We start from the raw sequence: 25354 nt of genomic DNA, 5'->3' as shown, positions 1-25354 counted from the left end.
AATTTGCTAGTGCGAAGTTAAGAAAGAACGGTGTTAAAATGCGCTTCTACCGTACACATAATGCATCACCGTGAATTACACAATCTATGCATTACCTAGAATTATACAAATGCATTAAGCCTTTGGAAATAAGGATGCAGCAAAGCTAACTGACAAAGCAACAATACATTGTGCCTTCATGCAGCAAATGTATGCTACCTAGCCTCCATAGGGTGGCCATACACCTTAGATAGCTGTTAGCCAAGTGCTCATTCGGTTGACAGTTATCTTGCCTGACCCCCCATATATATGCATACTTGACTCCGTTAAGCGTGCATGTGCTCTGAAGGTACAGACAGAACAAAGCAGTGCTAGAGCGGATTACATCCCCAAGAACAAAAGGATTGGGCAGTTATAAACCAATTTCCTGATCTCCTCCAATATTTGCCATCTAGGGAGTGCCAGGAGGACCTCAAGCAGGTTTTAGTGTATCTTGACGCCACCGGAAGGTAGGTGTTTGACAGGGCTTCCGTGGAGGAACACCCCTGTCCCACCCCTAGCTCCAGATTGGCGTAATAGGGCAAGGTCCTGGAAAGTGCTGCGCTCCCTGTGTGTTACATGCTGATACACCGCTGAAAGCCGTCTATGTATGACAGTAAGTACCGAGTGTCCCGCGGCACTGTGGGATCCCTACAGTCTGCGGGCGCCAGCTGTCATCTGTCATTGATTTTTCCTCCACCCGCTTCACTCTACTCACTATTCTGTGCCGCTGTGGGATCCCAGAAGGGTATGGCTGGCGGCTGTGACAGCTTTTTCCTCAGGCACTGTTGACTCCATGCCGGTGACGGCGATGTGCAACATACATGAGGTTTGCAGCGCGTTGTGGTTGTTCGCTGATGCTGTCAGCCTAGTGTCTTTGGCCCCAGCGCTGTGTTCTCCATGTTGCTGGCCGCGATGCCTTACGGCCCTCCGCAATAAAACACTCTTCAGCCCGCTGGGGGCACCCTGCTGCCGAGGCCACTCCCTGCTTTCCCAGTGAGGGGTTTGCGGCATTGTGGGACGCCGGCAAGGAAGGCACTTTCAACTGGGGATGTGCAGCAGCAGCAGGTGCCACTGTATGCATGTCTCATACATAGTTAGTGTGCTGCCAGGACCTGCAGACCAGCCAGGTGTGCAGCCAATCAGGTACTGCGGGCGTCACCTCCCTGTCAATCTTGGCTCCACCAGGAATTCCTGGTGGCGTCAAGATACACTAATACCCCTCAAGCACATTAGATGATTGACTAGACTCCGTGATATTGATGGGTTCAACCACTACACAGCTAGCTTGTATGGCCACCCACACACTTTCAAAACGGGGAAAGTGCTCCACAAAGTCAGCTAAACAAGTCCATATCTATAGATATATAGTCTGAAAACTTGGGCCAACTGCAAGTCTATGCCCAAGTTCATGAGTAAACCATCAATGACTTCAAGGGCTTTCCAGGGACTTGTGCCCCTTTTACACTGGACGATTCTCATTTGAAAAAAAGCATGAGCGAGTGACATCACCGCTAGTCATTCGCGCTCGTGCAAAGTGTTTAGACGGCCAGATAATCGTTGAAAAACGTTCACTTGTCGTTCAGTGCTTCACATTCCTATGTAAAACCCTAAGTTTAGACGTAACGAAGAACGAGACGCCGATGATTTCTATGCAGGCTGAAACTGAGTGACTAGTAAAAAAGGCATGAAAAGTGCACAATGGCTCGCAGTTATACGTAACTATTATACACACTTTCTTTCGTTTGAGTGAGTTTTGAGTGGCGATCGCTACGTGTACATGGGCCTTGAGATACTGGGGAACTATTTTTCAGGAAAGTTTGCCAATATCAGATCGGAGGGGGTCTGCCAATGGTCAGCTGTTTGACGAGGCCGCAACATGTGTGAGCGCTGTGGCCTTTTCTTAAGCATGTGATGTAATATTCATCGGTGACATGGCCTGAGAGTATCTCAGTCCTATTCAGGTGAATGGGATTGAGCGGCTATAACAGGCAAGGCCGCTATAAAATGTACGATGCTGTACTTGATATGCTCTGAAGAGGTCACTTCAGATAACTATGGTGGATCCTCACCGATTTTATATTGATGATCTATACTGAAGATAGGAAGTAGTCACTGAAAAATAATCTATTAAAAATTACTAACTTTATTAAAGAAATTTATATTCAGAAATGGACAGAGCAGAACATATATAACGATAGTGATAGCTTTTGGGGATGTTAGAAACAAAACCCTACGTCCACGATCAGATAATCCGTTTGACAATGCTCCTGCTAACTAATGGATATTCGGAGTCAAGCCCTCAAGTTCATGTTTAAACAATGTGTGGGATGATAACCTTCCATCGTTTATCAGGTATGGTCATTGGGTCAGATATGATTTAGGCTGGGTTCACACACAGCTGATTCCCGGCGGAAATATCGCGGTTTGCCCGAAGCGAAAAACCGCGATATCTCCGCCGGAAGAACCGCCGCGGCTATAGCTGCGGCGGCTTTGAAGCGGCCCGGACACTTGCTCTTCCGCTGCGGCCGGCGCTCCCATAGAGGGGAGCGCGGCCGCAGCGGAAGAAGGAAAAGAATGGACATGCGGCGCTCGGCAAAGCCGCGGCTGCGTTCGCCGCAGCTGTGGTTTCTGCCTGACTTACCGCAGCGGATTGGCCGTCCCGTGTGGACGAGATTTCTGAGAAATCTCGTCCACTTGGCTGGCTAATCCCGAGATTAGCGGCCGCAGGCGGATCTGCCGCGGCGAAATTCCGCACGGAATTTCCGCGGCAAATCCGCCCTGTGTGAACCCAGCCTTAGTCTTTTTTTTTTTATAATAAATTCAAGGAGCCCCCCTAGTTTAGGGCCTCCTGAGTAAATCAAAAGATTCCAGATAGACGGACAAAGAAAAGTATTGTGAGTGTTGTGATTACACAGGACCGCACCTTATAAATTCGAGTAAAGCCCGCCATCCATATTCTTTAGAGGGGGGGTTTGGGTGCACAATGTTCGCTCCTTGGGTTTCACTTTATTATTTCTGTGTTGTGTGGTAACTTAGCTGATATCTGATGCTAAGGTAACATCTAAACCTATCTGGGACGCTAAATACCTAAGGAAATATCCCTATTACCTCACACAGCACCGCTGTCATTACTTTGACTCTTTCTAGTCAGTGCTGATAGTGTCAGCAGAGGTGGGACAAACCATATTAGCAAGAGGAATGGTAACGCCCAGTTGTCGATTTCTACATACATTTCCAGGAGAAATAATAGAGGAATGGCACAATGCATTGTTCTAAAAGAAAACACTCCAGAATTGTTACTTCATGAGAAAAACAAGTTTTCACTGAAATAGACATGTCAGGAGAGCAGATGGGTCCTCTTTAAAATATATCTATCAACTAGTATTACCTTGGTTAGTTATTTCTTTCTACCTGAAACTCCCATCCTCCTTCGTCTCAGGTGGTCATGTGATCTCAATTATGACCAGCTCGCATTTATTTTGCTTTAGGTTTCTCTCAAACTAGTCAGTTTCTCAGTTAATGTAATATCTGTGTGATGCTATTACATGGACCTTACCATAGAAACTGCTTAAAGGGGGATACAGACACTCCTATAATAGTTACTGATGATGATCATACAGTACCTGTCATACAGTTATAATGAAGGAGATCTCAGCTCATTCTCCTGACAGTATACTTATGGTCTATTTAGGTGAATATAGAATACAAATGGTAATAGCAGTGTCACCCTTGAAGCAGAGAGGGTACAGTCCCTAGCTACACTTGTAATGCTGTACTGATGCATCATGGGATTCAGAGGACAAATTAGTGAATGCAACACAAAGATGATGCCTGATAACCAACAGACAAAAGGCTGCACTGCATGGAAGTGACTGCAAATGTACATAGGAGATGTTCAGAGTGTGACAAGCAATCAGATGAGGGTGCAGTGATAGTAAAATATCTTTTTGCCGGTGTGGTCCATTTAAATGTGCACTTGTGATAAGGGCTTTTCAAGCAATGTGAAAAGAATACAGATTAGCAAAGTTCAACATGACAGTAAACCTGTTAAGAAAAAGTTCTATGTCACAGTTTGTGTTTTGCAGTAGCTTCTAACTCCGATATCTTGCTGCAAGAAGTTAGAGAGACTGTCAGCTACTTTGAGCTCTATAATCTAAGCTTATGGGCTGAAAGTAGGTGACCCGCCAAGCCCAGGGATGTAAGCTTTATACTTACCTTCCCCGCCGTTCCCTTGGTGTCAGTGCTCAAACCGGTAGTTGCAGTGCATTGAGCGGTGTGCTAAGTAGTCCTCCCATTCTAAGCTCAGCTCATACGGCTCAAAGTAGCTGACAGGGTCTCTTTAAGTTAAACTTTTCTAAATGGTATACAACTCTACTGATACACGAGTCGCCAACGTTTTCTTCCATGAGAATGAAGGGCTGGTGAGGTGTGCTGTAACATCTACACAGGCAAGTCACTGCTCAGTTATTCCAATCCCAACACATACTGACTGTTGGTGATGGGCTAACCCAAGTACATACATATACAACTCTGGTCTGGGCTTTAGCGGGGAAATAAAATGCAATGGAATATGTTTTAGATCAAATGACTGGCTTTATACCAAGCTCAACGAGAACATGTACTCCACTGACATCTCTATAAAAGACAAAAGGGGAAGATTTACTAATGCTGTCTAATATTTAGACAGTGTAAACAGAGACAAGACAGTCTAACTATGTGCCAAATCTATCACAGCGGCTCATGCTTGATGTTACATTTAGTGCATCTTCTTCTAGACACTTTTGTCTAACTTTATATTACCTATTGCTAGATTTAGTTAGTGGCACAATTTTGTGCAATTTTTGAACAGTATGTGGCATTAACATCACACCTCTTGCCTGTGAAGCTACATCCTTTTTCCACAAAGTTATGCCCCTATGTAGGGGAAGGTGCAGAAAGTGTCTAATCTTTATTTGTATAGCGCCAACATATTCCGCAGCGCTTACAAAGACAGGTGGAATACAGAAAGACAAAAGTACAGAAAGTACAGAACCACGGTTACATAGTAATCAGTTGATGAAAACAATAGGGGGTGAGGGTCCTGCTCCAACGAGCTTACATACTACAAGTAATGGGGATATACATGAGCAATATGGCATGCTCTATCCTTTTGCGTTCCTTGTGGTGTGCATGCGAGTGTAATGTGAGGTCTCCCATTAAAATCAATAACAAAAAACACTTCCAATCCTCTTTCACGTGTGAAACTCGTGCGTGAGGATCGGAATTTCACAGATGTGATGCAAGGAATTTTTGCCTGAAAATTGCCTCGTATCCGCGGGTAAAACGCATGCTACCGAGCGAGATATCAGGCACAGCTTCTCGGCCCGATATCGTGCTTGGCCGGATGTGGGTAGCCTCAGACTGAGTTCACATCTACATTGTGAATTCTGTTTTGTTCTGTCATAGAAGCAGAAAAACATAATTAAGGTAAACCTGTAGTTTTTGATGTACACTCCGGCAAAAAGAAAAAAAGTCAAGCACCTAGAAAGAGTTGTAGCTTAGCTGCAAACTCAGCATGCAGTTACATCTCAGGCAGATATGCAATTGAGTTGTGGAGTAATTAGATGAACAGTTTTGTCACCTGAGGCCCTAAAAGTGGTTCTCCCCTTGTCCTATAAAAGGCTCTCGTAGTCTCCTTGTGTGTAGTGACCTCTTCTTCTGCTTGTGTAGAGCTTGTTGACCACTAGACGCCTCTGATTTCGTCCAGTTATCAGAGTTTGAGAGGGGGTGACTTATCTGAGAAGCTGGATGGTTATTTCGACCAATTGCCTGCCATCTGGTCTGTTCTGACCAGACTGGTAGGAGGTGTTGGGACCAGTGGATACGTGAGGGCATGCATACAAGGCGAGCGGCCTTAGGACACCGTCTACAGACCACCAGTAGATGTGATTTTAGAAGTTGTGAGACAGCTAATGAAATTATTAGCTGCACCAACATATCAGTTTAAGTGTCTCTGCCTCTGTCTCCTTCTCTCACCCCCCCCATAGACATCTGTGGGCAGCATGAGACAATCCCCCCACTTCCTGTTATCCATCACAGTGTCCCAGTTACTGCACATGGAGTTCACATGACAACAACAAATTAGAAGGAAGGGAGACCCATAGTAGCCAGCACCTTACAGGGATTTATCAATAAAAAACACAATTGTAGGTAAAAAAGTGTAATGAATTTTTGCTAGTCATTGTTTTGGATATCACTTAGCTGTTGGATGAACCCAGCGTGCATCTGTATGGGAAGCGGAGAGGAACAGCTGTCGACCAAAAGAGCATTCAGCAGACAACTTTTGAAGATGCATTGGCAAAGTTAAAGAAGTATTCCCATCTCAGCTTTTTATGGCAAAGATGTGAAGGCTTGAAAGCTCTGTTTTTACCACCTGTTGGAAAGAGCTGAGTGCTTAACACAATGCTATGTCTGTAGCTCTCATTGAAGTGAATGGGAGCTACGGAAACAGTGTATGCGGCCGTGCTATGCTGTTTCCGTAGTTCCCATTTACTTCAATGAGAACTATGGAAACAGTGTAGTGTTAAGGCTCGGCTCTTTCTGTAGACTCCTGCTATTGCAGTGGTTTCCCATCTAGACTATGAAAAGTCAAGATGGGAATACCCCTTTAGGGCTGCAGGAAAGGAATAATTTAATAAAAATTCTTACTGAAATGCAGAAAACTACATGTAATTGCATCAGATATGTGTCGCTGAACTCCAATTATTATCAAAGTGATCATGAAGAGGTCCTTCCATAATGTATATACCATTTAGAGCAGAGCTCCCTAAACTCCAACCCTCATGACCCCCCAACGGGTCATGATTTAAGGCTATCCGATAGAGAGGACACCCATGGCAATGTCTGAGGCACTGACAATAAATTACGCCAGCTGTGCAATACTGTGAAATCCTGACCTGTTGAGGAGTCATGAGGACCAGAATTGGGGAAACATTGATTTAGAGGAAGAAAAGAAATGCAAACACATATGTATCTCAAGAAACCTAGAAATATTTCTGGTATTCTCCATTTGGTAGACTACTAGACTGGTCAGAGGGTGGTATGTTTTTTCAGTTCAAGAGGTCAGGGACAAGGAGCCCCCTAATCTTGCTTATGAAGATAAATGAGTGACCTTGTCCAGCCGTTGACCTTTAGGATAAGGAAACTGTAGAATGAGAGAAGTATGGCGGCTACATGAAGTAAGGTGACTTGTAATAGTTCATACAGTATAGTTGGATACATTACTGGGTACTCACATTCTCAGGAATACTGGGCAGCTCTCGAGAATCAGGCACTGTGAAGTAGGAATGCTGAAGGAGGGGGGAAAAAAGAGAAAATGTTTGGTTAAACAAAGAAAGGACAGGAAAAAAAAGTAGACATGAGAGTGAGCCAAGTAAAGGGAGAACTCTGACCACAAACACTGTTCAAAGAAATCACTAACATGAAAGAAAGATGGAAATTTTACTTTACCACACTTCATAATAAAAAGTGTGCGCACTGGGATCTGAAACCAAATGCATCTGCCAGATGGGAAGCGATGGCTGCACGGCAATCAGTTCCATACTGCGACATATCAGTGGCTTCACTTATCACCGGAATCAAGATTTACGACAGGTGACGAGCGCAATGCATTTCTCTATAAATCCCCAATAAATGCGCAGTGTAAAACCAGGAGCATCCCATGAGCCCCGTGTGTTTTTACAAACCTTGCTTCTAAACAAGTCTAAATAAAATTAATTAGGTGCACTGGCTTAAAGGGCTTGTCCAGGATTAGAAAAATATTGCCGTTTTTTTCTTCCAAAAACAGCGCCACAGTTGGCCACAGGTTGCGTGTGGTATTACAGTCGAGGTCTATTCACTTTAGTGGAACTGCACTGCATTACTAGACAACATGCGGTCAGGCGTTGCACTGTTTTTGGAAGGAAACAGCCATATTTTCTAATTATGGATAATGTCTCTTAGGGCCGCTTTCACACATGCGTTCCCAAAACATTGAATTCAAAATTGCGGGATTTAACCGTTAAAAAGCGCTACAACATGTGAAAATAGAGAAGACCGCATTCAAAAACTGCGGCGTTTCTAATGCCACATTTGAGTGAAGGTCTGCGAATGGAGGCGTTTTTCAAATGGTGCGCTAATTGCAATAAAAAGTGGGCTGTGTGCAAAAAAAAAAACACATTAAGGCCTCATGTCGACGGGGAAAAGAAGAATTAAAATCCGCAGCGGATTTTAACTCTTCTCCCACCCGCGGATCCGCACCCCATAGGGATGCATTGACCACCCGCGGGTAGATAAATACCCGCGGATGGTCAATAAAGGGGAATTAAAAAAAATATGGAGCATGAAAAAAAATGGACCATGCTCCATTTAGGTGCGGGTCTCTCGCAGGGACGGCTCCCGCAGGCTTCTATTGAAGCCTATGGAAGCCGTCCGGATCCGCTGGAGACCTAAAATAAGAATAACTTACCCGCAGCGGTCTTCTCTTCTTCGCGGCCGGATCTTCATTCTTCGGCCCGGCGCATGCGCACGACACGCCGCCAACATGCCCAGCACATCCGCCGGCCGAAGAAAGAAGATCCGGCCGCGAAGAGGAGAAGATTTGCCCAGTCCGCTGCGGGTAACTTTAATCTTATTTTCAGCCCTCATGTCCGCGGGGCAGGAGGGACCAGTTACGGATTCTCCATGGAGAATCCGTAGCGGGCCTGATTTTCCCCGTGGACATAAGGCCTAAGACAGTATTATTCTGCCACTATTTTGCAGGAGACATGGTTTAAGCGTTACATGTGGACTCGCCCTCCATTAATCATCTCTACGGTCTTCAGAGAAGACTACATACATTACAGTAACTGGCCACAACATCTATAAGTGAATCTATAGCTTGAAATCGCCTTATAAAGGATGCCCAGCCCGGACAACCAGTTCTTACTTTACAGTTTTGTCAGCAGGCGCCCCCATGATCAATTACTTTTAAATGGACTATATATCTGAGTACTCAAACATTGTTTGGGTTTCAGGCCTTGTTCACATTGCAGTTGACATCTCCTTGCTACTTTGTTTAGTAGCAGAACAATGAAAGTGATGATGGTGCTGGATCCTTCGCATGCCATCCACCAATGGCACCCAACGGACCCATTGACTATAATGAGATCCATCCAGTTTCTGTCATGGTGACCAAACAGTTACTAGAAAAAAAGCGCTACGCACTTCACATTTTTTTCTGGTACATCTTGCAGAATCCGCACCAGAGATGTCTAAAGGAATCTTTGACGCAGAATCCTAAATTGGAAAACTACTATTCAGTACTGTAGATCATGAAATTCAATTAGTGTCCAGTATTATGAGCAAGTCTCAAGCATAATGTGAATGCCAGAATCCTTTAACAGGCAGCACAGACTTCCCACTGACACGGTGCTGGTGCCGTCTACATGGGTCTGCATTATGTGATTGGCCACTTAAAGGGGCTATTTCTGAAAAGCAAAGGTAAATTACATGCCCTCGCTACCCTGTTTCCCTGAAAATAAGACATACCCTGAAAATAAGGCATAGCATGATTTTACAGAATTTTGGATGATTTAAAATGATTTTTCAGGCTTTTTGAGAATGCTTGAAATATAAGCCCTACTCCAAAATTAAGCCCTGCTAACAGTTAATTTAAAAAAGTCAATTTAAATAGTGTCCAGGCAGCTATACATGTAAAAAAGTTAAACCTTTTTGAACAAAAATTAATATAAGACACTGTCTTATTTTCGGGGAAACATGTTACTTTGCTATTGTTTCCATTTACAAAGAGACCAGTTCCGATAACCCTATACCACACTAGAATACATAAAGCATCATGGATACATCTGTACCCGGGATCTTCTGCTGTATTTCCTTGTGCCTCTGGTTTTATATGAAAGCACACAGAGGTTTTATTACTCACAGATCCATATAGAAAACATCAAAACAGAATCACATGCCGTATTACGGAGGCAATTCCATTAGAGGAGAATGATGTGCCTCACAGATGCCTATGGGACTATAATGTGGAACTCTATGTGCAGCGGTGCCGGAGCCAAAGCAATAGTAATAAGCCTAATAGTAATAGCTTCATTTTTAAAGACAACACTTTGACATATCCCTGTTCCATAATATAATATATCAATATGTGGAGTCCCATTCAGGAACTGCTCCATGAACCAGAGCGTATAGTCAAGTATCAGTGGCTGGCTGAAAACCACTGCTGGCACATAGGACTATGTTAACGAGTTATGAGACAAACCCATAGTGGTCATTGAGATTAGATAACTCCTTTAAAGGGTTTTACTGGGATGATGGACTACAATTTTAAGATATATTCTTTAATTTTAACCCTTTGCAATCCAATTTTGGATTCAGAGTTTCCTAGGGGGCTTTCTCTTTCTGCCATTATACAATGGTGCTATCTGCTGGCTAAAGCCAGTACTGCGGTATGGGACATGCTGGAGAAGCCCCCGTCAACAGAGTGGCCAGTAATATACAGTAAGTATACCCTGCCGGACGTCTTCTGACATCGGAGCTGTACAGCCTTCAATCAGAATGTCTTCAGACGTCAGACAGTGGATTGGAAAGGGTTATAATTATAGATGAGCGAGTATCTCCCCCGCTCGAGACTGCAGGTTTGGGTGCCGGCAGCGGGCACGGAGCTGCGGGGGAGAGCGGGGCGGAACGGAGGGGAGATCTCTCTCTCTCTCCCCCCCCCCCCCCCCGCTCCCTCCTGCTGACAGCCGCTACTCACCGCTCCCCCGCGCCGGCACCCGAACCTTCTGTCCCGAGCGTGGAAGATACTCGCTAAAGGCAATGCTCGCTTGAGCAATTGCCTTTAGCGAGTATACTCGCTCATCTCTAGTTATAATATATTGACAACCTTAGACGGTCTGTGGTTTATTATCCACCCTGCCACGCCATTCGTAGAATTATTCGCCATTATTCCAGAATATTTAAGATATCCCATCCATCATAACTAGTACATTTTCCTGAAACTCTGATAGAGTCGCTCATGAATTGCTTTGCTGTGATGGGAAAACAATTTTGCTTAAGTGCAACCGATAGTAATGAAAACTTTTCTATCATGTAGTGAAATACATTCCACCAACTTTGGTTCTCACAGCACAAACTAGTGTTTAAACAGCATTAAACTCTGGAAGGCTTGCCACTGTCATAGAACAGTAAACATCAATGACAGATTTGCTTTAAGACATTTCCATTTTCCAGGCAAGAAAATTACTGCTCCAACAGATGACATATGTTGTGAGAATGTAAGAGAAAACAATACCAGGAGAGATTACAGATCTCCCCAAAAGGAAGGAAAAAACATACACAACATAACCCGCAGCGCGCACCCTCTGCGGCTTGACAGGTAGTAATGGGCTATAGAGATGACAGCGCATCACAGGGATAAACATCAAAAAGTGGTCACAATACACAGAGAAAAGTAGAAAGGCAGCACTGCGCCCCCAGTGATATTCGGACTTTGTGAATAACTAATGTGCCGGAAGAGACCCAGCTCCTTGAGCGACGTCTTTGATACGTTTTTTTCATCCTTCTGCTTGAGTGCTTTGCATATGTTGGAGGGGATGAGAGAGACTGTCAGCATTGCTAGAATCCACTGGTCTGAGAACGGGAGCAAGGTATAAGCCGGTGGACTACTAGGCAAGGAAAAGTGATTCCTGCGGGTCATGCAGGCCTTTCCTGTGACACAGAATCATTGTGGTCCCTGCCAGCTGGTGACTTATCAAAGCTCACCATCTGCAACCTGTCAGCTACCCCTGCTGGAAGGGGTGATGGACATCAGCTGGAAGGGACTTGTTGGAGAACAGATGATAGACTTAAAAAAAGAGATGGCCTATATCATGAAAGTTTACTAAGACATGCAATGAGCATCTGTGGTGTAGAAAAATGGTCATATAACATCCATGAAAACTAACATACAGTATGAGACTTACTGTGCAGCCTAGAACACCGCTCAACACCCATCGACATATCTTGCACAAGATTAAAAGGGTTATCCTGGCTTTAAAAATAGATAGCCTATCCTTAGAACAGGCCATCAATAGGAGATCAGTGGTAGTCCAACTTTCGGCACTCCTTCAACAGTCAGCTGGTAGAAGGACCACGGTGCTGGTGGGAGCCATGAAGCCTTCTACCAGTTGAATGTCGGAGGTGCTGAGAGTCGGAACCCCACCGAATCAGGCTGCGGTCTGGTTCATATTCAGGATGCCGTACTTTTCTTAGCAGCTGTTCTGATTATTGCGGACTTGCCCCATTCACGTCAATGCAACAACGAAGCAATACTCAGAACAGCCACTATGAAAAAGTACGGCGTCCTGAATATGAACAGTGTCTTAATGTGATGTAAACACTAACAACGCACGAACGTCGTGACCCCTTCAAAACAGCTGACTGGCGGTGGTGCCAAAAGTTGGTCCCCACCGATTGGGCAGTAATAGCTAAGAACAGGCCATCAATTTTTTTTTAAACATCTTTAATGCCTCCAAAAACATAGTGCTGGAGCCAGTTTTTCTAGTGGAATGGCACAGCAGAAGCCATTCATCCCATATAGAAGAACATAAACCTCACTGCATACCATGTACTGGAGGATCTGTTCTCCAAAAGCAGAATTTTTACCCTTCCCTGGATTGATACTAATCATCTGATAGGTAGCTGAAAGTGATGTCCAGGGTCAGAAAAGAAGAGACTTTATTTTTTCTGCAAGATCATAAGTCGTCCATGGGTTCTCCACTCTATTCAAGCAAATGAGGCTGAGCTGCAATACCCGACACAGCCCATGGAAGAGTGTGGCACTGGTTCCTGCACAAAGCCTTTAACTTCAAGGTCAAATATGTATTACACCAAATATCTAATATCACTATACAAAGTAGCAGACATCCAAAACAGGAACCTCATTAAAAGATCTCTTATCAACATTTTCACTTCTATCCTCCATTGATATGCTATCAAATATAGTTATTAAAGGGGTTTTCACAGACTCCAACAGTGATGACCTATCCTCAGCACAGGTCATCAATATCCGATTGCTAGGGGTCCACCGCTCGGGACCCCTGCGTATAAGCTGGTTGAAGAGACACTTGGATGAGAACTACAGCCTTGTCTCAGGCCAATGACATCATGTTTTTTTTGTTAAGTGGCCTGAGGGCAGCCAAGTCCAATTCAAGTGAATGGATCTGAGTGGCTACATCAGACACTGCTGCTACAAAATGTATGGTGTTGTGCCTGATGTGCAGTGAAAGAGGTGTGAGTGACGCGGTTCTTCAAAAACAGCTGATTGGCTGGAGATGAGAGATACACCCCCAACAATTGGATACTAATTCGCTATCCTAAAGATAGGTCATCAATATTAGAGTCCTGGGAAATCCCCTTTAAAGGGGCTCTGACACAAATAATGTTTTTATGCTTTAGCAGCCATTGTTCCCTGGTCTGCCTAATGGACACAGGGAACCCACGATTTAATGGCTGCTAAAGCATAAAAAGATAATACTTACCTTGTCTCCTGTTGTTGTTGACATCGGGGGGGGGGTCATCTCCCGGAAGGCGCTGCTCTTCCTCTTCTTCCTCTACGAGCCGTGCCGCTCCGGGATCGCGCGCATGCGCAGTGGAGAGGTGCCCTCTGACAGGAATCAGGACGGGCTGCGTCTCCACTGCGCATGCGCAGCACTCCAGAGTTCAGCAGGACGGACGGGCCGCCCACAGCAAGCACTGCTTGTGACGTGCTTGCTGTTGGCGGTCCGTCCGTTCGCCTCGGAAGTGCCTGACGGACGGACCAGAGCAGGAAGCGGTCTTTTTGACCGCTCCTGCTCTGCTTTAAAGGCACAGAAGAAGATGCCGGCTGGGGGGGGGGGTCATGCCTGGCGATCGGTCCTAGCCAAGCAAGGTGAGTAAAATTTTTTTTTTTTGATGTCAGAACCCCTTTAACTCCTTAGTGACGGCCAATAAGCCTTTTTACGGACCTCACTAATGGGCTTTAACCCGCACATACATCTTTTAAGGTGATGGCTTGGCTAACTACTGGCAGCAAGGCTCCTGCTCTAACCACCAGGAGCAGTAAAACCTCAGATCCTGGCAGTTTAACCTCTTTCATGCCACAATCAATAGCAACTGCAGCATATAAGCACATGATAGTGCATTTGCAAGGTACCAATGGATTCCCATGGCAGCTGTAAGCCTGACAAAGGCCTCCATGTTTGCCATGTAGCGCAGCCTATTAGATCTCGCCTCCGATAGAGTCTAATAATCTGTTGTCATGTGCTTAGTAAAATGCACTACACATAAGTAATGCAGTGTACTATCCTAATGATCGAACAGTTGCATGTTATAAGTCCCCTTGAAGTTCTAAAAAGTTCAATAAAAGTCTAATTAAAACGAAAAAAATCCAGTTTAAAAAAATATTATTTTTTTCTTTACAAAACCCTTTTTAAAAATGGATAAAATATCCAAAAAACATTTTAAAACTGCAAGACATAATAATAGGTATTACCGCGTTCGGAACAACCCAGACAATGAAAATATTTTGTTATTTATTGCACATGATGAATGCTATAAAAAATAATTTTTAAAAAGTAATGCCAGAACTGCTATTTTCTCTTTCTTCGCCTCTCAAAAAATACAAAGAAAGCAATGCCGAAGTCACGTATACATTCAAATGGTATCAATAAAAACTACAGCAATTCACACCAAAAAACAAGACCTCACACAGCTTGGTGGCCAGAAAAATAAAATGTTAAGAATCTTAGAACGCAGCAATGAAGATTCAATTGTATTTCTTTAAAAAACATGTTTATTGGTGAATTAATGGTGCTGATCAAGATAAGAAAGTCATCATGTTATTTTACTGAATGGTGAACGCCATAAAAACAAACCACGAAAACAATGGTATAATTTCTAAGAGGGGGGGGGTCCAACCCCCCAAAAAACAAATTTCATAAAAGCTATACACACCCCAGAATATGTACGCCAGAGAGGTACCATTACAAAAGTCAACTCCTCCCAAAACATTTCTTTACCAACCCACATACGGCTATGTTAACAAGATATGACTTTTACAACGAGACTGAAAAATGCGACAGGTTTACGGGTCATCAGCAGACCTGCTGGCCGGATGGGGTCACCTGTCAGATGCCGCAGCGGCAGACTGCTGGGACAACCGTTCGGCAACGCGGTGAGTATATTACTTTTATATAGTATTGGGCATGGGGAACTCTAAACTATGCAAAAGAAATAACTCAGAAAACCCCTTTAAAGGCAAAAAATAGGCTCACCACTAAGGGTTTAAGTGATTATGCTACATACTGTACATTTGCTGAATCATAGACTCCACCCCAAGCTCGTCTTCTATCATTTTGAACACCATAAAATATGTTTTCATGGAAAAAGTGTATGGCAGCATTAATCATATAGGAAAGGTAGGTAAAGAATTGTACCAATCTCACTGGTTTAGGGCAATAAACGTCACAGTAACCAATACAATGGTTTAAAAATTATCTCCATACAAATGCTGGGGTTGGTCCTAAAATATAAGTTCCACTCCAAAAAGAAGCCCTAGCTACACTACATGGAGAAAAAAAAAAGACAATACTCCCCTAGCAGGCGCCGTTCGGGTTTCTCCCACTGGTCACTGACGCTTTGGCAGGCTTTTGTGCAGTCCTCAATGCTGTCGGAGCATCTTTTGCTGGTGACAGGGCTTGAATTCCCCGCCTCCAGCAAGCAATTACTCTGATTGGTTCATCGAGCGCTGGCTTTGATTGGCTAAGGCGGTGCTCGTTACCAATCACAGCCATTCAATGATGTCATTCAGTGAATGGCTGCGATTGGTTCACGAGCGCCACCTCAGCCAATCAGAGCTGGCGCTTAATGAAGCAATCACAATGACATCATTGAATGGCCGTGATTGGTTTATCAAGCGCTGGCTTTGATTGGCTAAGGCGGTGCTCGTAAACCAATCAGAGCAATTACTTGCTGGAGGCGGGGTATTCAAGCCTCGTTACCAGCAAGAGATGCTCCATCAGCTTTGAGGACTACACGGAAGCCTGACGGAAAGCCGGAGGCCAGCGGGAGGGACCCAGACTGTGCCTACTAGGTGGGTATAAAACAGCCCCCCAAAAATAAGACCCTGTGCCTCTTTTGGGGCAAAAATTAATATAAGACAGGGTTTTATTTTGGGGAAACACGGTAATTGTGAAAAGTGTTGAACAAAAAAACCCCTAAGTTATAAAATCCACACAATTTCTATAAAAAAAAGTCAGTCTTACCACGCTCAGATGGATTTCAGTTCCAGGTTCTGGGATAGGCAGTCTATATAGAGTTTCCAGGAGTTCATTATGCTGGTTATCCTACGAAAGGGCATAAAGATTGATATCAGTTCATTGAGATGAGAAAACAATGCTATATATTTACTCTCTTTACTTCTGTTTCCAATATAAATCTACTCCCTTTGCAAAGTTGACGTGAGCCTAAGGGCTCCTTAACACAGGGCGATCTAGGTGGTTAACCAAGTAATGGTAGCAATGATTGATTGGTGTTGTTTCCTGACCTTTACATGGGCCGATTCAGACTCTTTGTGGGATGATTGATGATTCATTTGATTGTTCCTCCCCGACAGAGAATCGTCGCTGTCGGCAGCACATCCTCTATTCACCCAGGGAGACGTGCTGCCAACAGCTATTATTTTCGACTGCACAATACATGCGATCAGCTAACGAATGAGCAAATTGCTGGCCGATTGGCTGCAGCTTTATATGGCCCAATAATCGACAAACAAGCATTCAAATGAAAGCTCATGTCCGATGGTCAGTCTGTGTAAAAGGGCCTTATGGGGACTTTGCTTTCTCCATTCAACTTCGTTGCACAATAAGACAACAGCTTTTGAGCTTCTTTCCCAAGTAAATCTTGAATTGCATTTTCTGATTGTTGTAGTGTGTAAAAGAGCTCATGGCTTTTTTGACTGTTGATTATAGTACGATGGCATCTGAAAACGATTATATATGCTACAGATTTTACACATTAGATGGGACAATTATAACAAAATCATAATTGCTTTAATTGAATTTTTCTATTAGGTTTAATACAAAGGAATAAAAAATGAAAATCTATTGAGGGCTTTTCTGAGAATACTTTTTTGCCACGGCCCCCGGGTTTCCATCAAATGCAGAGCATAGCATTGAAATGGAACCGTAGGCTTTAAAGGGGTTGTCCCGCGGCAGCAAGTGGGTCTATACACTTCTGTATGGCCATAATAATGCACTTTGTAATGTACATTGTGCATTAATTATGAGCCATACAGAAGTTATAAAAAGTTTTATACTTACCTGCTCCGTTGCTGGCGTCCTCGTCTCCATGGTGCCGACTAATTTTCGCCCTCCGATGGCCAAATTAGCCGCGCTTGCGCAGTCCGGGTCTTCTTCTTTTCTGAATGGGGCTCCGTGTAGCTCCGCCCCGTCACGTGCCGATTCCAGCCAATCAGGAGGCTGGAATCGGCAATGGACCGCACAGAAGCCCTGCGGTCCATGGAGACAGAGGATCCCGGCGGCCATCTTCAGCAGGTGAGTATGAAGACGCCGAACCGCCGGGATTCAGGTAAGCGCTGTGGGGGTTGTTTTTTTAACCCCTGCATCGGGGTTGTCTCGCGCCGAACGGGGGGGGGGGGTTTAAAAAAAAAAAAAACCCGTTTCGGCGCGGGACAACCCCTTTAATGTTTAGGGGCAGGGGCGTAACTATAGGGGATGCGGTTGCACCTGGGCCCAGGAGCCTTAGGGGCCCATAAGGCCTCTCTTCTCCATATAGGGAGCCCAGTACTATGAATAAAGCATTATAGTTGGGGGCCCTGTTACAGATTTTGCACTGGGGCCCAGGAGCTTCAACTTATGCCTCTGTTTAGGGGTTACGTCGTAATGCCATCTTGGGCATTTGAGAACGAACCTTGAGTCAGAAGACAGGGACAGAGCCTTACTCTTAAAACTATCGTACACAATATGACATGTTTTCATTCCTGAAAAATTGTATCAGTCATTCCATATAATTAGCCTTATACATATATTTACATATAGATCAGCAACGAACACTTTTTCTTAGAGCTCCTCGCCTTCAAGTCAGTTAAATAATGGAAGTTTTGAGTATTTACCTGGCTTTTCAAAGAGTAATCCGCCAAGATGTTGAGCAACTTGTAAAAGACTTCAAACCATGGGAGGTAGCTGAAATGAAACAAACAGAGAAGCGAGGGGGTTTTAGGTTTTGCAACTGGAGTAAATATCAATTCATGCAGTATATTTGCAGCACACACTGATTGATTTCATACCATTAACGATGCATTTCTGCTTTATGAAGTAACGTTTACAAAGTTACACATATGAATTTTTCGTGTAAAATGCCACCTATCCATTTAAAGTGGTTTATCCAGACTAACATTTTGATGACCTACCCTCTTGGTAGGTCATCAATAGCAGATCTGTGGAGGTCTGCCCCTCGCAACTCCTGTCAATGAGCTGTTTTAAGAGTCTGTGCTGCGACTTTTTCTCAGGCATGCAGCGTCACGTTCACATGACCTGAAAGCAGCTCAGTACCATTCAAATGAATGGGCCTGAGCTGCTATAAACAGTCACAGCTGTTACACATGGTACAGCATTGTGCCTGCCAAGCAGTGAAACAGCTGTGGCGCTCGCTTGAGCACGACTGTCACTCCAAACAGCTAATTGCTGGTAGTCCCGATTGATGAACCACCACCGATCTGATATTGATGACCTATCCTGACAATAGGTCATCAATATCTTGCTCTCAGAAGTCCCCTTTAACCCTTTCCAATCCGCTGTCTGACGTCTGAAGACATTCTGATTGACGGCTGTACAGCTCTGATGCTGGAAGACGTCCGGCAGGGTATTCTTACTGTAGATTACTGGCCGCTCTGTTGTCAGGGGCCTCTCCAGCATGTCCCATACCGCAGTACTGGCTCTAGCCAGCAGATGGCGCCATTGTATAATGGCAGAAGGAGAAAGCCTCCTAGGAAACCCTGAATCCAAAATTGGATTGCAAAGGGTTAATTTTTCCAAGAACCCCAAGATCTGATTTGTTAAAAAAAAATATAAGTGAGGAGCCAAATGCAGGAGACTAGAGAGCTAATGTATGGGTTGGGCGCCACTAGTTGGGGATCAGTAGCTTAGATAGACAGAAGCTGGGGATCAGTAGCTTAGATTGATAGAAGTCTCAATTGCTTTATCTTTAGAACATTTCGAAGAGATCAAATATCCCGTTTTATTACAAGCCTTATGCTCCACTTATTTTGGCACAGACTCCCTTGGTAAAATCCAGTTTGCCTCCTACGTTATTAGAAATCTGCAGGCAAATGGGAAGTAAAATAGCAATAAGATGGATATACTGCCTTTTCATAAAGCTCCTTTACTCCAAACTTTAGGAGTTCCACAACGAACCATGCACATTGCATACGGGCATTTAAAGGTGTAAACCTCATGGACAGAAAACATTAATAAAAATCAATTAAGGCTCAATCCACACTTGTGTGCGGAAGGATCTGTCTGGGTTCCTACTAGACTTTGTGGTATTTGTGATGGCAAAAAAGCACAGTCTACACTCCTATTCATGATTTGAAAAATATTGGAACCCCAATGGTGGATATGTCAAGGTTTACCAGGAAACAACAACTAGAAATTATTCACTGGCACTCCCAAAGTCAATTGTTAGTCAGACGCTGTATGAAAAAAGGACAGTACATGGCAACAATTGTGCTAACAGTAGGTGATAATAGAAGGGGGTATGGTCACCTATATAACTTATAGTACATGGTTCACAGGAAAAAGGGGTTCTGCCATCTAAAGATACCTCCAGGCAGACAGAGGAACAACCTGGATCAGACACAACTCCATCAGTAGAACCAGGACTAGAGTGAAAAGGTTTTAAAAAAAAAACAACTTGTCTTTACTAAAATCCCGCAGATAAAACGCATCAAGGCTACAAGAGCCTCTTCTTCCCACCAATGGAATGTGCACTCCGATATTTAGGACTTGCCATGGCTGAAAAGTCCTGCAGTATACACTATCCTACCAAAAGTAATTGGACACCTGAGCAAGAATCAAAGGTAATATTTATTTCCATATGTTAATACTTAGTGGGGCTCCTTTGGCCCTAATGACATCGGATACTCTCCGTGGCATACTTTCTTCTAACATCTGACACACTTTAGCTGGTATTTCCTTCCATTTATGCTGCAAACGTCTGGCAAGTTCCGTCAAAGAAGATGGACGATGTTCATATTTCCTGACATGATGTTCCAGTTTGTCCCAAAGATGTTCAGTAGGGTTCAGGTCAGGTCTCTGTGCAGCCGGTCCAATTGTGGAACATCCTTAAATCAACGTAAAACAGTGTTGAATTTGTGACAAGGCATCTTGTCTTGTTGGAAGTATGGCCAACCATTCCCAGAGTATTGCCACATTGTCATCAGCACATTATTGTCTAGAATGTCAAGGCACACCTCAGTGTTCACGGTTCGTGCCACTCAACCAACGGACAGAGACCATGCCACATAAAACATCTCCAAACCATAACAGAACCTCTGCCATACTTAACTGTTGGCACAGCTCACTCTGGCATTCCCCACACCCAGGTATATTCTTCTGTTTTGAACATAGAGTAACATTATTCATCACTCTATAAAACGTTCTTCCATTGCTCAATTGCCCATCGTAGACATGCAGAACTTAGACATTTGCTGAAGGAATGCAGGGAAATACCAGCTGACATGTATCAGAAATCTATAAAAAGTATGCCACAGAGAGTATATGATGTCATTAGAGCCAAAGGAGGCCACACTAAGTATTAACATGTGATACTACTATTGCTCAGGTGTCCAATTACATTTGGTAGGATAGCGTATAAGCATGCACAGCCTAGTGATTTGAAGAAGAGGCCCTTGTAGTCTCGAAACACCTTATCCCACTGGATTTTAATAAAGTCAAGCTGTTTTTTTTTAAACCTTTGGGCTCCAGTCCTGATATCACTGAGAGGGGCGCCGTGTCCAGTCCTGGTTCTTCCCATTTACAGTCATGTAATTGTTAAATCACAAATCTAGCTGGGTGATGCTGTAATGGTTCCGTTAGGTATGGAAGTAGAGATGAGCGAACGTATTCGGTTCGGGTGTTTTTGCACTCGAGCACCGCTTTTTCCGAGTAACTGACTACTTGGACGAAAAGATTCGGGGGGGGCGGTGTGGTGGAGCGGGGGGTAGCAGTGGGGAGCTCTCCCCCCCCCCCCCCCCCAGTCCCCTCTGCAACCCTCCGCTCACCCCCGGCGCCCCCCGAATCTTTTCGCCCGAGTAGTAAATTACTCGGAAAAAGCGGTGCTCGAGTGCAAAAACACCCGAACCGAGTACGCTCGCTCATCTCTATATGGAAGCCATGAAGGTAGACTAAACAGAGCCTAAACAAAATATATGTTCTAATGTAATTGCTTTATTTTCCCATCTACCCCATATTGTATAGCAATTAACAGCTCCTGCACAAATATTATCTGCATACCAAGTAGTGTACTCAAGTGTCAATAGAGTCTAGCTTTGACAGGTTTCAAAAATACTGTCTTTTTTTTTTATTTAAAAAAGTTTAAAAAAAAAAAAAAAGTACAAAAAAAACTAAGAAATTACTCAGTAAAGTACATTTTTAGTCTTTTAACATATTTGTATACCTCAAATATAGCTCATGTAGAGGATTTTGTGACGGTATATAAATGTAGTAGGGGGTGTTGCGCTGCCTTGTAGACGCTAAACACAAAGAACGGATTCTAAAATAGAGCTGAATCGATTTTTAAAGTCTTTACAAGATACTGCGTTCTGCCAACTGTAAGGGGATCTGTGCCCCCATGGTTAGAAACTGAGCAGCTTGTAGTAATAAATGAAGTGAGATGCAATTTACGTGACAGATGAGTGAGCGGCACTAATGTTTGTCTGAAGCCTGCAAGTACTACTGTAAAAATTTAAGTAGCTTATCAAAATATACTGATAAGCAACATAACTTTTCATGTTATATGACAGCATTATCACTTGTGCTAATACATTTCAATCAGCTTGGGCTGCTGTGAACTAGATATTGCCGAGTGGAAAATGATTAGCAGTTTAAACAAGGCGCACGGAGCGGTTACTGTGTAAACATTCGGAGAGGATTAGGCGGCAGAAAAGTCTCTTGCTATAAACAAACTTGCACAGAATTGTAGCGGCTGAAGGAGTACCAAGAAATCCTCTAAGTAAAAGGACTTGGAGAGCGAGATTAAGGACCTTTTAGTAAACAGAAGGATTACACGACCCTTATCACTGGAAGCTCCCCTAGTTAGCTGAAAAGTGAGAGAACATGGGGATTGCAGCTCCGAGCAAAATGGGAAATAAGCGCAGAAGAAAGAAACGTTAGCAGGCTCCAGAGGTTGTCGCCGACAAGGATTCTTGGCATTTTCAATATGGCAAATTAATAGGGCCTTCAAGTGACACATTGATGTCTATTCTTAAGATCGCCCATCAATGTTTGATTGGCGAAGTTCAGATCCCGGAGATTCACACCATTCTTCAGAATGAAGGCTGTACATACGCAATCTGTGTTTGAAATTTATATTTTGAACCCCCTTGGAGTCCGGGATTGACATGAGGGCTGACCATCTCTATATAGTACTAGAAAATGTTGGCGGTACAGAAAAAACTAAAATAAAATGCATTTTTCTTCCAATGCCGATCTCTGACCGTAGAGTTTCATACAGGAAGGAATAGCTTAAAGGGGTTGTCCAGTTGTAAACTAATGATATCTTATGTTCAAAATAGATCACCAATAGTAGGTCAGCAGTGGTCTACTGTCCAGGATCTCCAGCCGATCAGCTGTTAACCGGGCAGGTATGCTCATGCACTTAGCTGATTCTGCAGGAAACAGACAGCTCCCTTCCCACTGCAGTGGCCAAGCTTGGTATTGCAGACATTGAGGTGAATGTGAATTTTGCCTTTAATATTAAGGCTTGCCACTGCAGTGGGAACGGAGCTGTCTGCTTCCTGCAGAAATCAGCTCAATGCATGAGCGCACTAGCCTGGTAAAAAGCTGATCAGCAGGAGTCCCTGGGGGCGAACGCACTACTGATGGCCTATACTAAGCATAGGCCATCAGTAGTTTACAATTAGACAATCCCTTTAAGTGGCTACTCCCATTCAAGGTCTCTATATCTGTATGGCTGTCATAACAGTATAGGCAAATTTATATTGATTTTATACCTGTGTCGGTAAGACTATTTGGCCTACAGTTCCTCATGTCTATAGCAGTGGGCATAGCTGCCAAGTGACAACACTGTTTCGCTACCATGACGTCCTATCGTGGGCAATCTGCCCTGATCCCCAGTATTGGAGCATTGGGTACAAAACAAAGGAGGTCTGGCAAGCGTTATAAGGGATAACTATGGGGCCCATATTTGAGATGTGCTTCTCTTCTTCACTGACACTCCTGAATGGTATTCTGTGATTATTGTAGCTCTGTAAAGCTAGTTATCCAGCCTCTCTTATAATGTACCATGATTCAGCATAAGAATCTAATTATTCCATGTGTAGGTTAATGGTGTGGAGGTTAAGATAATATCACAAGAGTTTAACTGAGCTTTACAAGAGTTACATAGGCTGTTATGTTTGGACAGTCCCTTCAGAGAGTGCAGGCCCCAGCCATCAGCGGATTGTGGTAGGTCTCGCTGGAAGTTCCTCAAATCAGCTCTAATCTGCAGGAGATCCACTGTGGAAATGCTCATTGCCTCTATATTCTCCATTAGGTCATGTTTATCTAATAGTAAAAGCTGCACTTGGGACTTTCACAATTAGGTAACATTGAAAGGAACATGTAGCGCAGTTCTCAACACTGGAGGACCTGGATGCTCAGTCATTCACTTACCACCTTGTAATGTTTCCCTTTTCCAAGCCGAGCATTACAGGGTGCCACCTGAAATCAGCGGGCACCCACTGTTTTCAATAGATGCTAATTGTAGGACATGCCACACTTCATAAAGCACTGAACAGTGCAAATACACAATTTGTATCTCTAAAAAAACTGTACATCAATATGCGGTGTGGTTGTGAAGCACTAGATTATGTGATGTAACACCAGAGGTGATGTTTGATATTTTCCTCGACTGATGCAAGACTGCGCCAACTTGTGCAATGGATCTGAAAGTCTACCAACAGACCCCACTGGCTTATAAGGAGTCAATGGGAGGGCGTGCACACCAAATTGGTCAAGAGTCAAGCTGTATGCGCATGAACTTTATGGAAAGACAGCACTGGTACGGTGTGCCCAGTGAGTATCAAACACCGCTCTCCGGACTCCCTGTTCCCTGACCTTTGAGCCCATAATGTAGTTTATGGGGCTCAAAGGTGATAAAAAGGTTCCCTTTAACCATGTAAGAAACCTTTGGAGACTGATTGTTCAACAGATGAACCCTGAAGACAAACATTTCCCCATTGAGATTTCTTGTAGCTTTCGTTACATTCGCCTAAAATGTATCTAGTTATGCAATGGATCATGTCCTGTATATTGGAATACAATCATCAGTTCAATGACATTTAGTAGAGTTGGCGAATTAGTCGATGCTGAACAATAAAGGGAATAAATAGCCATTATACCAATACCATTACAGCAGTTTTTAGTTATGGAAGCACAATTCTTCATGTAAATTATGAGTGAGAACTAGAAGATAACGCACGAGTGCAGGGCAATTAGGCTGCATAGGTTTCTGTTGTTAGCGGCGAGTCAGACGATTTGTAAAGATCTGATACCGCCTGAAGCTTATTTATTGGAATACAACCTAGCAGGTTAAGAACGCACTGCAATGGGGAACAGGCATAAAACGGGGAATTAAGAGGCTTCCTTGTTCAATACTCATTTTCTCTCTAGCTTTGAACTAAAAAAAAAAACTTTTGCACATAACATGTAGTGTGCTAAAAACTTTTTTCATAGGGTGTATAAAAGATTCTGGAAGTGGGTTTACAATCAATGTAATATTTTGCAGCTGACTATCATTTTTATATGGACACTTGTCATCTATCATGCGACAAAGCAAAGATCAAACGAAGGATGGCATCAGCTGTCTCCGGGTAGACATGGGTGCAACATCACAAAGATATGCCATCAGCGTCCAAATAGTCTAACTTCTACAAGGTCAGGTGATCGCCTGAACAAAATGGTAGACGGGACAAATACCTTCTTTTTTTCAAATAGACTGGTCTTTCACGGATGTGGATACCACTTTTTTTTTTTTTCATTCTAAAAATGGAAGGCTT

General features: G+C 43.7%; 1 protein-coding gene across 4 annotated transcripts in view; it reads right to left on the bottom strand.

Moving 5' to 3' along the window:
* DENND1A (DENN domain containing 1A) overlaps window positions 1-25354 on the bottom strand; it is a 674161-nt gene that overhangs the window by 379445 nt on the left and 269362 nt on the right. For all 4 annotated transcript variants that reach the window (XM_066580802.1, XM_066580803.1, XM_066580804.1 and 1 more), the window contains exons 6-8: window positions 18191-18260; window positions 16323-16403; window positions 7296-7349 (exon numbers count right to left, since the gene is read on the bottom strand). In XM_066580802.1, the coding sequence (XP_066436899.1) occupies window positions 7296-7349; window positions 16323-16403; window positions 18191-18260 (205 nt within the window). The remainder of the gene's footprint in view (window positions 1-7295; window positions 7350-16322; window positions 16404-18190; window positions 18261-25354) is intronic.

Source organism: Eleutherodactylus coqui, chromosome 10 (genome assembly GCF_035609145.1).
Source record: "Eleutherodactylus coqui strain aEleCoq1 chromosome 10, aEleCoq1.hap1, whole genome shotgun sequence".
NCBI lineage: Eukaryota > Metazoa > Chordata > Amphibia > Anura > Eleutherodactylidae > Eleutherodactylus > Eleutherodactylus coqui.
The sequence above is the reverse complement of the archived record's forward strand: the minus strand, read 5'-3'. Positions and strand labels throughout refer to the sequence as shown.